This window comes from Amphiura filiformis, chromosome 9 (genome assembly GCF_039555335.1).
Source record: "Amphiura filiformis chromosome 9, Afil_fr2py, whole genome shotgun sequence".
Classification (NCBI taxonomy): domain Eukaryota; kingdom Metazoa; phylum Echinodermata; class Ophiuroidea; order Amphilepidida; family Amphiuridae; genus Amphiura; species Amphiura filiformis.
Genome location: NC_092636.1, coordinates 3657264 through 3674001, shown reverse-complemented (window position 1 = coordinate 3674001; position 16738 = coordinate 3657264). Strand labels below are relative to the sequence as shown.

Sequence of the window (16738 nt, the reverse complement as noted above, 5' to 3'; positions counted from 1 at the left end):
AAATTCTGCTCTTGGTGAAGATGGGTCCAGTGCATAGACTACAAAGGGTGGTTTCAATAACAGTGCACAGACATTAGAGCGGGAGGAGCATCCTACTTTTGTGATGAGTGCTAACTTGAAGAAATGGACACAGATTCTGACTAAACTTGTTGGGCATATGACGCGACGGTGATTTTTTGACTTCATTAATTAATCAGTAATTGGTTACCTGTTCTAGATTTAAGTTTTTATAGCATAAGTTTATAGGTAACATACCAGTCTATCATCAGCATAAAGAAGAAACGAACCACTAGTTGATGTAGCATAAAATATAAATTTTGTAACAACCTTGCCCGGACGCCCTTACTGTTACAGAGAATATTTGGCCGCTGGTGTATCCACCAAACTAATAAGCATTCAAGATCGGGTTGATCGGTTTGATTTAGTTCGTCGGAAATGCGTGTTCGAGTTATTGGCATCCAAAAAGAGAAAACAGTAACATGCGTATGTACAGCCCATAAACTTTCCCGAAGCATAAGAACGAACAAATCACACAAATAGAATTACAATTTCTTTCTCTTTTCCTTTTTTGTTTTTGAATATATCGCTACGTCTCTTCTCGTAAGATTTTAAAGACTGTCTTCCAGTATTCTAGGGAATACTACAATGCTGTAAACAAGGTATGATATACTCCATAGAAGACAATAGCCAGTTTCCCATGTTTATCAGCATTTATTTTTAAAACACTATCATTATGATTTATATATTTCACATATTTTCAACACTATTCGACCAGTGTCTGTAAATGCACTAACTCTTTAGCGGAAGTATTAGAGTTAGTATTGTTGTTATTTCTGCACGCGTTTGAGATAGGTGAACAAAAGGCGTATTTAAAAGCTTGTACGTAGCGATCACACATAACCGTGTATATTACTGGATTTATGCAAGCGTTGATGTATGACAACACACGAGCAAATAGCGTTATGTAGGTTTTTGCTTTTTCATTGCGTATGAGGTATTCATTTCGAGCAGAGGCTACCATGTGAAATAAAGATATAAACTCAAATGGAGCCAAACAACAAAAGAACACAACTCCATTAAGAACTAACATCTTTGCGATCTGATTTCTCACTCTTGTGTCTCGGTGAGACATCCGTGAACCTTTCTGGCTAAGTCGTTTGATAGACCCATCTAATCCACGTACTATTGATAGATAAAAGATAAAGTTAAGAATTAGAGACACAAAAAACGGCACTGTTTGCAGACCGAGAGCGTAACTAACCATCCAAGTTTTAGAAGGCAGACAGTATCGAATTGTTGATGGCCATTTGTCGTAAGGAGATATCGGTGCCCATTTGTAGCAATAAAACACGAGTTGTGAATTCCCGGGTGTTAGTGATGCTGCGAGTACACAAGCTAGAATCCACGTTGAAATAATAAGCTGGGTTGAGCTGAGTTTAAAGTTTGCACAAGACCGAGGATTTCTGGGATGACATACTGCTAAATATCGATCGCAAGAAACAAGAGTGGTGAAAGCAAGAGAAGCAAAGTAAGCCGTATCGGATAGGAAAAATGTCCAAACACATCCGTGGGCACCTAATGGCGAATCATCTCCATGTAATGGTGACTTGGTGTAACACCAGATTTTGGGTCCTATCGCAGACACTAAAAAGATTATATCGGCAATTGCTAAACTTACAAGATATCGATTTGTGACAGTATGCATGTATTTGACTCTAACCGATACAAATATAAAACAAAAATTGCCAAGTAAACCGAATGTTAAAATCAACGGTAATAGTACTGTTATAGAGAATATTTGGCCGCTGGTGTATCCATATTTTGATGTTTCTTCTGCTGTCAAATATCTTGTTGCGTTGTAATACTGTAAAGACTGATTGAACCTTTCTAAGCATTCAAGATCGGTTTGATCTAGCTCTTGATTCAAATTAAAGTTTCTTTCATTGGTGATGTTTTCCGCCATTGTCAGTAATGATGATAAGTAAAACTAAAGTTTACAATCCGGGTAGATGGCGTTCAATTATTTTCCTTTTAAGTAAACGAGTCCAGCTATTTAAGTTTCCATGTTGTAGCGTTTGATATGTATTATGGTGTTACATTAACAAATACGTTTATGTTTCATAAGTAAGTTCCTCATTCTTAAGCTTTGAAGCCACACTTCACGTTTGTATGTCAACGTATGTTATAATTTCAGTCGTTATTTCCGTGTGTTTGAACACTCCTACTGTTCGCTTTGGTTTCAACCTCGCTACTCTTTAAGAAATATCGGCTGCTTGCAAATTGAGCCGAAGAAGCATAACTGATCATGCGCGTACGACTAATGAAAACTGTTCGGAAAGCAAATGTCACTGTACAAACATATTTGGTTTCTTTCTTGTTGTTTTCTGTTATTCTCATGTATTAATCATTTAGGTACTTTTCATACCTGCCTATTTTTTTTTGGATATAAATTTTGTTATCTGGTTAATTTCATCTTTGCAAAATACAGGGTGTCCCAAAGGTCTCGATACCATTTTGAACCGTCATATTTTTCACAAGGATTGCAAGAGGGGAAATCAAAATACATATTTTGAAAGAGTAAATTCATGAAATTATTTTGATATCAAACATATTACGGTTTTCTTCCCTATTACAACACACAAGACCAAAATGTGTTTCTCATTGAAAATGGTGAATTTGAAGATTTTTAAACCTCTCTCTTCTCCTTCTTTACATGTGAAATTGAGACGAAAATCATCTTATTCTGTTGTGATATAGTTTCTTAATAAAATATTCAATCTAGCAACAGGTATATGCAAATAGTGCTTTCACCCCTGGCCCCGATCATACTGATCATGAAGCACCCCAATTGAAGATCAAATTTGACATTTAATATTTATTTTGATTAGACTTTGGAACACTTTAAACAGAACAAGTGACTGTTTTCCATTTGCTCGCAGTTACAATAAGAACAACGAAACTTATGTCCAATGCTGACCTCACCGTATATCCTCATCCATACAGTAAATCTCGAAGGGCGAATTCGACGGGTGGCTTAGCAGTTGGCTTCTCTAGTCTCAAGGCTTAAGAGCTTAACTAAAAACGCTTTTTCCGAAGCACGGCTACCGTTAGCCTGTGGGCCAGGCTTGTAGGATTAGCCCCAGGCTTTGGTAAAATTCGCATTTCTCGAAATCAGTCTTCTGTAGCCGTAGTCTACGCAAGCATGTTAGGCCAAGCTTACAGCGGCTTTTCTTGGCCTTGCCTCAGAGCAGGTCTTAGGTCTCAAGCCTTGGTCTATTTCAATTTACAAATTGTTTAAATGTAATGCAAAGTTTTTCTTTCATATTTTGTTTGAACTATGAAACAATTTTACTCTACTTTTTAGGGGAATCACAATTTCTTTTCCTGTAGGCTTACAGTTTTACTCTTTTCGGGATGCAAAGAAAAAATAATAAGTAAAAAGCATAGAAGTATACTATTATTCATCATGTTCATACAAGCAAGATCCATCAAGTCAAGTGGAAATAAAATAATACATAAAAGACACAAAAACAGAAAAAATAGTCTTGCACCAAGTTGTGTATGGTATAAGCCCAGACACAGGACCGCAATATTAGAAAAATTGTTCGAACACTTTAAAGGCCTTATTGGAAATTGTCCCCCTTCTACCCCCGTATAATGTTGGCATACCCAATATGCGCATCTTCACCATATCTTCTCCTAACATTGATTGGTGGGGAAAGGGGAGGGGATATGCTTCAGGTGAACATTGAGAGAACTCTATTATAATTCTCAGTTTCCAGTGACTCATATAGCTTGCGCACTATACTATATAAGATGAACATGGGAATTACAGTGGGTGTTCGAACACATTTTTTCCGGGATTGTAGTCTTTCGCTGCTAACACTGCGATAATGAGACGGCAACATTGTTAGTACGGTAAACCGTGAAGGACAACAGCTTATGCACATCTACTTCCAACTGCTTATACAATAAGTCGCTGGTGGAAAGGGACGCGATTGTCAGGCGTTAAGCCTGCAAGGCCACTAAGATTAGGTTGAATTTGCGTTTAAGAAATGCGGCTTGAGTTAAGACTCGGGCTTCGAGAGCGGGCTAGGCTTAGTAGTCTCAAGGCCACATTAAGACTAAGACTTACTATTAGTCTCCTGTCGAGAAACTCACCCCTAGTGACCTTTTACATAGCGGGTGGTCTTCTTGTACATTTGAATCAAAACGCGGAACAGCATGAGACTACTGGGTAGCAAAAGTGTCTATTTTGTTCATCTTTGTGAATATATTGTAAACATTTCCGTCGTTGAATATTCGTCGTCAAATACTTTCAAAGTGTTGTTTTTGATAAACATATTACAAATTCGGAATCCCACCATGTGTAATAATTTTGATATTCAAATAAATGTAGTCTAAGTATACTGTCCACTGCGACTTATTTTGAGACTTACGTTCTGACAGTCCTGGTGGAGGATTCTTGTGACAGAACATAAATTTGATGGATGGAATATTATACAACTTCAGAAGATAGCTTTTACTGGCTTTATTTCAGAATAAAATCAAAGCATAAGTACACATTTCTTGATGTTGTATTTTATCATTATTATCATCTTGATAGTCCAGTGTTATACATGTACATGTAATATGAAAACTTGACATATTGTAGAAATTAAACTTGATTAGATTTTTTGATTGTCAAATCCAAAAATAACTCACTAGTTTTAGACTTTCGACATCTTAGCCAATGGTTTTTTTCAGAATGACCATAGGATCCACTTTTCCCGCGGGATTGGCCGCTGCTTCCGGCGAATTTCGCATTCCTCGGTGGCTTAGTTCTTATAAGTGATTCGTCTAGAGAGTAACTATCGATGTACTGTTTTGTCCCCCGCTTTCTAATCAAAATTGTTTCTAAATTGAAAAAAAAATCATTCAACACACTATTTTGTTTGGTAAATTCCTTTTCGTTCTTTTTAAACATGTTAAACAATATGTTTCTTGCAATTTAATTAGGTTGTGTTTAAATATAAAAATATTACACTATAATAAAATAAAAGCTTGCATGTAAGATGATGCTCGGTACTTGTATCTTTTTTCGCTAACGTTATTATAATTATTGCATAAAGAATTATTACATAAAGAATTCCAGCTGGCTATTAAATATTTTAAAACTTCATTGTTGCATGATCTCAAAAATCACAGGTAAAGCTGTAATAAGTAGTTGATCATTGTCATTCGCGACTCAAATATTCTTTTGAAAATTAAGATATAACATATTGCACAACATAAAGAATAGGAAGCTTCCAATTACAAAAATCAAAGTTTACCCGACAAAATGTTTACTCAAATATTATCATGAATAATGAATGCAAAAGTTTTAGCTTTAAACAAAAGCTTAAACACAGCATCAAAAATAGAAGCTTCAAGCTTATCACTTAATCATGTTTATGTATATTATAGGGGCATGGAATCCAATTTCTTCACTGAAATTTAGTAATTCAAGACAAGTGGTTCATTATATATGTTAAGCAATGAGGTACCTTATCATAAATAACGTACCGCTTGTCTTGAGTCACTGAAATTCTAGTGTAGTAACTGGATTCCTTGCCCCTATAATATACATAACTTTTGTTAGCAGTGTGTTATTATATTTTGAGAAAAATTATGGGATGTAGTACCACCTTAACCAAATCCATTGATATTATGTGGATCCAAATTATATGACCGTTGCCTTTCTGATTCCCTGATATCTACAGTTCCCCCATTAGGCATTACGTTTAATACAACTTATTTGACCATGGCAGTACTTGAATTAAAAAGATGGACTATTTTCTTGTAGGCCATCTGAAAAAAAAGTGCTTTAAAATCATTGAAAGATACCAAGCTATGCAGTTAAACATGTGCAAATGTCAGAGTGAGTAACATGCAGAGAATAACATGTTTTTTTATCATTACTTTACCATTCTGATAACAGTTTCCACAAATTCATCCGCTGGATTTTCCCACCCTTTTTGTGGATTTACCCTTCTTCTTGCTATGTAACTTGTAACTGTACAGCTAAGGTCAAATGTGTTACTTGCCATATATGGCTTTGTTCAGGGACTGATCAAGGAAACACTATTTCGGTCCGACACAACGCTATTCCGAATGAAAACAAATACCACCGCGCCTTGTCCGAATTTGAAAAAAAATTTGCACTGATTTTCAAACTATTGTCGGTCTGAGCCAGATTGTCCGTTATTTAACGTTTTTATTAAAAGTACGGCGAAAACAATAAGATTTTGCAGTATAAACTTTTCGTATATAGCCACTATAACATGCTCACAGTGTGGTAATAGTCCAAACAAGCCATTTATTATTCTAGAATGCTATTGATTCGGAAGACCTTTCATTTTCTTAACTTGATTGGCACTGAACTAGTACGGATTTATTGACCCTAGTCTTGTTGAAGTTCATTTTGATGCACACTACTTTATTATGTGTGTGTATAGGGTTTAAGGTGGCACGCAGGATCACTCAAAGTGGGAAATTCTAGACATTGTTTTGTATTGTATCTTTAAAAGTAATGATGTTAAGTGCATAAAAGTATACATTTTCAGAAAGGAAATGATGCAAGGAATCCAACTAGCACGGCAGATTTCTGCAAATATTAGCACTTTTTTTTTCGGTCCGCCATAACAACTTACCCTAAATATCAAAATTGACAAAAATGTCATATCTGTGTTCTAAAGACACAAATCTAGAAAGTGTTTTCTCAATTTTTGAATGTTTTCTTCGTTTTGAAAATATACCTTAAATTAGCTCAAATTTTGGTCAAAATTGAAAAAAGTCAAATGTTGGTTTTTTTTTACCCATATTTTTAAAACGAAGAAAAAATTCAAAAATTAAAAAAAAAACCCAAGTTTTAAGATGCGTGTCTTTAGAACACAAATATGCAATTTTCATCCATTTTGATATTTTGGGCAAGTTGTTATGGCGGACCGAAAAAAATTGGCATGGAAAATCAATTTTGGCGCTTTTCTCAAAAACGGTTCATTTTTCAAAAACTTGTGTCATTTCCTTTCTGAAAATGTATACTTTTATGCACTTATCATGCTTATCATCATTACTTTTAAAGATACAATACAAAATAATGTTTAAATATTCCGACTTTGAGTGATCCTGCGTATGAAAAAACATATACAGTAAGCCAAAGAATTAAGGTACAAGTTGTGTTCAAAAACAGTGGCATGATCGACGGGAATTATATAAATAAACATTAATTTTCACCAGGTTCGCCGTCGTTGGGTGTCCTCACAAAACAAACCAACGTAGCTACTATGGGCTATTTTCGGGGAGGAGATAAGTTTAAGTGACCGCTTATGGGTTCGAATTTCAACCAGCCTAATCATGAAGCTCCCGTGGCCAAGTGGTTAAGGCATAGGTCTCGTAAACCTGAGGTCCTGGGTTCGATTCCCAGGCGGGATAACTTTTTCTCCTTGTCTCCTTTATTATTTGCGACGGCGAACCTGGTGAAAATTAATGTTTATTAAAAGTTGTGTTCATCCCTGTATATCCTAAATAAAGCAAAATATATATGTCAAAATCAAAACATGCAGCCACTACTTGTACTCTTTAGCTCTGATTTAAGACCTTACTTGTTGAAATTGGTTGAGAATTAAAGAAACAGTGAACTAAAACCTTATTAACAAACGGAATCAAAAGGTGTACGTTTGTGTCCTAATCAATGGAAGCACGACTCTAGTTTTAACGTGCTAATCAATAGAAACACAGCGCCAGTTCTCTTGTTCACGAACGCTTTGTGTAAAAATCAATAGGGCATCCGATGGAGCAAACTGCAACTTTTAAATTGGCATCTTCCTTGGTTTTTTGGATAGTCGTGTCTTTATGTCTTGAACAATTTCAACGAATGAGGTCTTAAATTCGAGCTAAAAGTTGTAGCTATTGGCTGCTGGTTCCAATTTTGACATTTCTGTCTTTGTTTAGGATATACAGGGGATGAACAAAACTGGTACCTTAATTTTTTGGCTTACTGTAATTTGGTGGGCGGGTTTTTCAAGTGTCGAAAGAAAATACGTGCAGATTGCATTGCAGTTCATTACTTGAAGATGTGGGAGGTATGGAGGACTTAAGAAATGTAAATAGCCTTGATTGAACGTTATGTGAAGTACAAGAAGTGGTAAATCAAGATTCAGAGAATGATTTAAGCACTTCCCAGCAAGTCTTGCGGTTAGCACAGCTGTGTGAGTGAACACGACACCACTGCCCGCCCACTGCATACACACGTGCATGGTTAAATTTGAATTTGGACAGATATATTTACAGTAAAAACACCTTCTAGAGGTTGGTCGATTTCACATTTTATGTTATATACAGGAGGTGTGAATTATCCTTCATGCATACATCACTTTAGATCTGAAATCGACCAAGAAATAATGACACACGGGCAATTCTAAAACAACATCTTTTGCACAGAGTTCAATGGGATTTGAAAAGTAAAGTGGCAGTTGAAACTCTAGTGATAACACTTTTACAGTGCATGATGGGGCTTCCTTAAATCATCCTAGTGGCAGTTGAAACTCTAGTGATAACACTTTTACAGTGCATGATGGGGCTTCCTTAAATCATCCTAGTGGCAGTTGAAACTCTAGTGATAACACTTTTACAGTGCATGATGGGGCTTCCTTAAATCATCCTAGTGGCAGTTGAAACTCTAGTGATAACACTTTTACAGTGCATGATGGGGCTTCCTTAAATCATCCTAGTGTCAGTTGAAACTCTAGTGATAACACTTTTACAGTGCATGATGGGGCTTCCTTAAATCATCCTAGTGGCAGTTGAAACTCTAGTGATAACACTTTTACAGTGCATGATGGGGCTTCCTTAAATCATCCTCTGATCAAGATTGAACTAAGGAAACTTCTGTAGACACTTGCGAATAATTGTGTGCTCTCATTCAAAACACTGGTGCCTCGTGTACACCTAGAGTAAACAAAACCTTGTACGCAAAATGACTATTGAGTGTAGCATTATTAAAGACACTTACAACAACTTAAAAGGTCAAATTGGTTTTGGAATAAATATGTTGGTTCTACTTATTGTACTTTATTAGCACTACTTTCGGGCTCTGTTGCTATTAGTATACTATCCAGAGAGGTTGCGTCAGCAAGCTGACGCGCTCGATTGAACGTCTCGCGCTACGCGCTCGGTTCCTCGCGCTACGCGCTCGCTAAGTCCGTGAGGGCCACAGACTGCGGCTATACTTTATGTGACCCACCAAGTAAGTTTCCGTTTTCAGTCTAACCACTTTTTCCGACTAGCAAAATAATTTTTGTATTTTGCATATTTCAGAAGAAAAGTTTTCCATTACCCTGTAAAATATAACCTCCGAAATTATGTTTCATTTAGCTGGTGTGGACAAAAACGTGGTGAATTATGTATGTACTCGCCTATTTGGCATTGTTATTTATGTTTTGCCTCACATATCAAAACTTTATGCCTTTAGATGGAAAAACATAATATGAAAAATAGGACCTCGCCTCTTTAAGACTAACGCATCCATTAGTAATGGTATAGGAGATTTCGTGTTCTCGGACGAGCGGCGTTTGCCCTGGTTGAGAAGGTCCAAATATAATTTCTGAGAGGGTATTGGCCTCCATGTTATACCCTCATATCGTTCTTGTTTAATGTTAAAATAATTATACACAAATTTATCATTCTGCTAAACAATCCGACAACATGCGAATTTCGCCAAATTCCAGCTAATAACAAGTTATTTTAACCTAAATAGACGATATTTATTTATGAAAGATATCATACATCTAGAGGTTTCAACATGGAAGACTTACCCTCTAGATTTGTTGGTCGTCCAAGTGTTAAGGCAGTGCCGTAGCGTGGGTCATCATATTGGGGGAGGGGGGGGGGTGCACCGACAATGGTTGGGGCGGGGCACCGGGTCTGACGGGGTGTGGCACAAGCCGGTGGGTGATGGTCCAAAAATTAGTGTTTCTACTTCGCATTGAGGCCCACCATCCAAGCATTCTGATTCCACGTTTTAGATGAAATTTCTCCTGCGATTTGGATTCTGGAACAGTGTCACATAGAAATGTTCGCTACCTCCGGGGGTTGTACACCAGCAATCTACCACGTATTTGTTCATAACAAAACATATTTCATGTCCCCGTGGCTATGAAAAAAAAACCATGTAATGGAATACATCCCCTTCAATTTGGAGAGGAGGGTGAAGATGTAAATCGCGCCACGCATCTTAAACTGGTTAAAGTCCCATTCAGTGATCCTAGCGAAAGTGTAACAAAATTACAATTGTTTATAAAATTAACTTTGGAAATGAAAAAATTGGTAAAAACAAAGAAAGCAGCAGTATTGACAACGTTGAAGAACCATTCAAATCTAATTTATATACTGTCAGTACATAAATTACAGAATCACGTAAAATGTCTTATCTTGTATTAAATACACGGCTTTCGGCTGAACCACTAGCAGGCTATGTTAGCACATCTATGTCAATGTTAAAGGTCCAAAATGATTTTTTACGCTCGTCCGGATGAGCAAATAATCACTGAATGGGCCTTTAAGTCACTAAAATGCGGTCCCGCAAAAATGGTCCCACATTCCATTAGTTGGTGGTTGAGCGTTGTCGTACGTACCTCCGATTAGATGGAGGTTAGTGACTATGATTTGATTCCTTATCTCATTAGGAAATACAATAAAATGTTTTATGTCTTAAAATATATAAACAAGAAACACAATAAACAAGACGGGTTAAATGAAGGAAATGTTTGTCGTCGGGCCAGTTATGTATGTATTTTCTCTGAAAAAGGGGAATATGGAACAGTTCTAGTCTTCGAAAATAAAAAAATAAACGTAAAGAGTACCTAATATAGGTGGAAGTTTAAACTGCTTTCAACAGCTTTTGTTAATTGTCAAAATCTATTTAAACATTGATAGTTTTATTGTCACAGTCTGTCTGCCAAATATGGAGCTGAACCATCTATTTGATTTGAAAATATGTTCAAATATGTACAAAATAGATTATACTTGCTTAATATTTGTATACAAACAATAAGATATCGGATTCAAATCTGATATTGAGAAGTGGGTGCGGTTCACGAGTACAGGATACAGACATTTGTGGACATAGTATGGTACAGCCATGCAGCTGTGCGGGGTCTCTTTGAACGTCACTACGTCGTCAATAAGTATAATTCAGGATTGCTTTCATTTAGAGATAGGGTTATAGAGAATAAAAGATGTGAATGACTTTAGCTGTAACTGTTGCGCCCTAATAGGCAAATCAAATTTAAAAAAATCACCACCACTAATAATTGCAAAAGAAACCATTTAATCACCATTCATTTCGGAAAAGTATATTTAAGAATATATTTAAAATCCCCAAAAGTCCAAGTTGTGGAACAGTGCCTAATTTGCTAAATCCAAAATGGCCGCTTATGCAGGGGTGAAACTTCAAATTTGGTCAATTGTTGTTAAAACCATACCAATGTATTCCTTTTGTCATAAGGATTCAGAAAAAGTATAGTTTGACATATATCCGATATACATTTCCTGAGTTATGGGGGGGAAAATGTCAAAATTTCCACAGGGGACAAAAATCGAAAAATGCTAGCAGAAACATTTAAAAAAGAATAGTCTGCCATATCTCAGGTGTTTTTTTTACCTTAGTATCATGGGATACCTTAGGATCGAATTCCATTAAGCCATATTGACCAAAGGAACAAGGTCTGTCAGGAAACTTATTTAGGTATAAAACTTTGGAATGAAATTGATGATATTATAGTAAAAGGGCAACCGCTGTAAAACAATTCCGGTTACTGCATAAGAAACCACATATGAATATTATCGTGAATCCATTCTATTTATACATACCGTATCTTTTCATTCACTTTTATTCAGTTTTTGCTTACTTAGCCATTTCACATTAATCTAAGTGTTTTGATTTTATTAGTTATTCAACATTCTTAACCCTAGAACTACGAAGGAGGGGGTTGTAGCAACCCACCAAGATTTTGTATCCGTCATAAAAAATGTTTACGCCCAAACGACCTAAGCTAATCGTAGATCCATCCTTTGCGCTCATTTTCGTGATACAATTGTTACCCCATCATCTTACCCGGACTCCCCTCTTCGTAGTCCGTGTTACAAAATATCGCTCAGTAGTTATAGGGCACACTTCAGAAAGATCATGCAATCTAATTGGTTCTTAGACGTGTGATATTACAAGATATAACACGGTTCAGCGGGTGCGAGTCGAAGGGATACGCGTACTCGCCATTTGCACTAATCGGAGACGCAGTGTGTCCCAGAAAAAATAACCTTGTGAATAAAATTGAACGTAAGTCGAGAAGTAGCCATCAGAATCAACAAATATAATTTATTGTGCATCGCGTACGAAAATTTTATTTGATTCGGTTAACTGGTTGCGAAGAGATTAACGATTGAATAATGCGCGCATCAATGCAGTTCATTCCAAATTTGATCACAGGCGCTTTTTTCATACTCGCTCGACGCTTCCTAAAGTTTGTATATCTCAATAAATTTAGTCCACATTATCTATTTTATAATCCGACGGTGTTATGTTATTCATGCTTTCACTGAAGATGAATAACATTTTGTCCGATAAAACTTTGATGTCTGCAATTGGAAGCTTTCCAACTTTAATCCTTTAGGTTGTGCAAATAAGTTTTAACTTTCCAAAGAACATTTGAGACAAGAATAGCTAAGAATGACAATAATCAATCAAGTGCAATACAGTTTACGTGCGATTTTTGATACCATACAACATTAATGCTGAAGTTTTATAAGATTTAAACTTTGCATTACAATTTCTACGAAATATTACAAAAACTTGTTTATAATTTCATTTTTGACGTATCCCGTGCGTGTTATAGCGTTAATTAGCACACTTAGCGCAATCTAGCATACATTGGCGCTAATACATTTATTAGCACACTTTGCTACTAATTAGCATTATGTCACGGTGCTATTTCATAAGTCCATTCAATTTCATTTTCGAAATAATTAGGACAATTAGCGCTAATTAACGCGTAATCGCTAACAGCGCTAAATGGCACCATTGTTTTCGACAACCACGTTGTTTGAAACCAAGAAAATATATGGGTAAATGAGAAGCTTTATTTCATTTTAGAAGTAATTATGATAATCAGCTCTAATTGATTTATTAGCTAACAGCAATAAAATGGCACCATTGTTTTCGAGAAGCACGTTGTTTGAAAACAAGAAAATATATGGGTGAATGAGAAACTTTATTTTATTTTAGAAGTAATTATGACAATCAGCTCTAATTAACTTATTCGCTAAAAATTATTAGAGAATGACATTGTTTGTAGCAAGAATGAAATCCCGAAAACGTATTCTAAATCGGTAAATTACCGGTAATTTTACATCGCTAATTACCCGGTTAGTTGCCAAAGACATTATTAGCAAATGATTTACATGACTGTGACGCTTTAAAAAAGGCTGACATTTCAACAAAAATGTTTAATTAGATTTCAGAGAATTGCGCGTAAAAACTCGGATTTCGCGGGGGAAGGAAGATTTCCCGGCGTGGACCATGGTTATATGACCAAATGATTATTGGACGTATGGATATAGACCAAATGGGTTTAGACGAAATGGATGTAGACGAAATGGATATTAGACAAAATGGAATTAGACCAAATTCTCTTTTTATGTTATAAATCCCGGGGTACACATGGGCGCAAAGTATATAGTCCGGGAAGGTCAGTTTTTGATATTAAACATGTGAAAGCTGACTCTGAACCTTAAATACATTAAGCTTCCTTGATTGTTCTTGCTTCTTGATTGAAATAAATGTAAAGTTATAATAAAAGTAATATAGCAAGGATACGGATGCATCATTCATGGCAGTATGATGATAAAACGCTTTGCGCGGTAAATTTGACCTTCACGAGTTGCAGGTGGCGTTATAATGAATTTCAATATCATACAAGTTGTCATTCCCGCAAATATTACATTCAGAATTCATGAATACAATTTCAAATTTAATATTAAACATGACAATAACTGAGGGATTTTCGAAAGTGTTAGAAGAATTAACAATTTCATTGTTCAGGAAGAAATTTAATATTGCAAAAGCTTCACTAAACATGCTCAATGCTTTATAACACAATGGTTCTACAGAACTCGCATAGCGTTTCATGAATATTGTTAAGCCTAGTTAAAAACATTATAAGCTTGATTTACCTTGACCATCGGATTCACAGAGTAAAATGTAGTATATTACTCAAGGACAGTTCTATAAGTCGTAATTATTATCATTCTAATGACATATCTGTTGTTGGGCAGAATTTCAGTTTCAGATTAAAATTCAAAATTGTCAAATCCGTCTCTAAAAATGTCAGTATATAACTTAAAAGTTGTGGCTTAAAATAAAATACTTACATAGTGTACTAAACATGGAAAATAAGAAGAATTTACTGGGTGGGTAATTTAATTTCTTCTTGTCCAAAGTTAACGGAATTTAGTGAATGGGCAGATGTAATTTTAATGGCATTCATGCCCGTAGCTAGGATGAATCATTGAAGGTGTGTGTGTGTTTTAACGAAAAATTAAGCCTCGATTTAAAAGAGAACTCAGGCTCAGGGGCTTATATAGAACTGCATAAACGAGGTGCGCAAATAATATGTGTTATTGTTATGTGCCTCCATAAATATTCCATAATATTTATTAAAAGTTATGTATTTTGTAATCAGACATTCGTTTTTCTTGTTTTGATATTTTGGGGGTGCTGAATCGACCGATAATCCGGCCGATAATTAGGCGCCCCATCCGTGGGCAGGTGCAGAGCTCATGTCGGGAGTCCGAGGGTGGGGGCTTGGAAGTGACAACGTGAGTTGTAACATTAAAAGGCAATTTACCGGACTTGGCTCTGCAAGTTTTTTCTGTTTCTCCAATTTCTCTTCTCTCTTCCTTCTCTCCTTTTCCCCTTTTCATTTCTTTTCTTTTCCTTTTCTCTTTGGCACTTTTTTTAATACCCGGGGCCACGCACGCGTTCAAAAAGGGCTGAATACGTTACTGATTTCAACAACATTTCAATTTTCAATAACCAAACGTTATAGTATTTGATTTTGAATATTTTATGTCAGCTATAGTTACGTTTTCATTTCCACTCTCACTTACACATGTGTAGGATTTAATGGATGATTTTCAGTATAGAAGTAGCCAAAGTTAAAAGCTAATCTATATCGAAACAGCTCATAACAATGGAAATCATTATCGCGATGTTACCGTTACCATGGTTACATATAAAATCAAAATGTATCTGATTGGAAAGTATTCAATATTCCCTCTTCTCCTCTTATGTATTCGACTCTCGTAAATTTGAACAAAAGATTATATTTTCTACGTATGTTTAATATCATCTTTAACAGAATTTTTGACTCCCTTGATTCTAAAATTGAATTTAAATAATACTTTTAGCTGTTTTTATTACTTCTCTTCCTGTTCGAATAAGGTGTTCCCATCCAAATCTCTGTTAATCATGTTAATCTCCCTCTCTCTCTTGTCACGCTCTTCATATAAACTGGCCTCAAAAAGAAATTTATAATTTTTCACAAGGTCATATTTTAAAATGAACACAAATTGCACACAGGATTACTTCAATACTCTACTATAACCACTGGTCAGTAACCTAACAGTTCTTCAACTGACACAACAGCAAAATGCACTGACATGGAACAGCTTCCTGGACTAGATTCACAGCCCAATAATTGGCACCCAACACAAGAAATCTGTGAGTAAATGGAATAGTATGGAACAAGACATGTTTCTTAAAGAAAGTGTGTGAAAAGCAGAAGCAGCCCGTTCCACACTATTCCACTTACTCTTTGGAAATTATCACCTGTATCACCAAGGATCTGGGTTCTAATTATTCGCCTGTGAATGTGGTCCCGAAAGCTGTTCCGTGTCAGTGCATTTTACTGTTGTGTCAGTTGTACAACTGCTTGGTTACTGATATGTGTTTAGAGTATAGTATTGAAGTAATCATGTGTGTAATTTTTGTTCATTTTTATGGACAGGATTTTAAGATATGACCTTGTGAAAGTTTCTTTTTGAGGCCAGTTTATTTTGCTTATTTCAAATTTGATTTGTTTGAAAGCATGTAATCACCGTCATCTCTGCTGGAAACTACGCCTATAAGTATAAGCACTGTTAATAGAGAGAAAGGCTAAACTATGCTGCAGTTGTCAGCAATATATGGAGCCGTTTCTTCTCATGCATGTCTTTTGCATGAATTTTAGATCATGTTGCTGAATTTAAAAGGGCATTTCGTGATCCACAGCATCATCCCCCCACTTTTCTCAAAAAAGTTGACCTCTGGAAACCTTTGGCTACATGTTTATGTACAAACACATTTCTTGCAGATTAATTCGTTTAGCAAAGATATTGTGAAATTTGAATTCATCATCATCTTCCGATACTGTGCAGAAACCTCCGCTGGAGTATACTCGCACATTAGTTGTGGTGCATTCAAGTAAGTGCAGACAAAGAGTGCTGATCCTATATACAAGGTGAATGTGCAGCTAAAAAGATGACTGGAAAGTGGACTGGTTAGGTGAAGGAGACGCCACACACTCTGGACTTGAAGACGTCTAGGGTTGGCGACTCAACAACTTCCTGGGGCAAGGCATTCCACTGACGGATAGTGTCGGGGAAGAAAGAGCCTTGCAGTAAA

At 36.1% G+C, this 16738-nt stretch overlaps 1 protein-coding gene across 1 annotated transcript; it reads right to left on the bottom strand.

Moving 5' to 3' along the window:
- Positions 1–729: 729 nt before the first annotated feature.
- LOC140160260 (somatostatin receptor type 5-like) lies at positions 730–1966 on the bottom strand. The gene has a single exon (XM_072183536.1). It carries the CDS (start codon positions 1961–1963, stop codon positions 764–766), a length of 1200 nt encoding a protein of 399 aa, XP_072039637.1. The 5' UTR covers positions 1964–1966; the 3' UTR covers positions 730–763.
- Positions 1967–16738: the final 14772 nt, after the last annotated feature.

Bases quoted from the DNA above. Each gene is read 5' to 3' on its own strand.
- LOC140160260 (XM_072183536.1), bottom strand. From the start codon at position 1,963: ATGGCGGAAAACATCACCAATGAAAGAAACTTTAATTTGAATCAAGAG.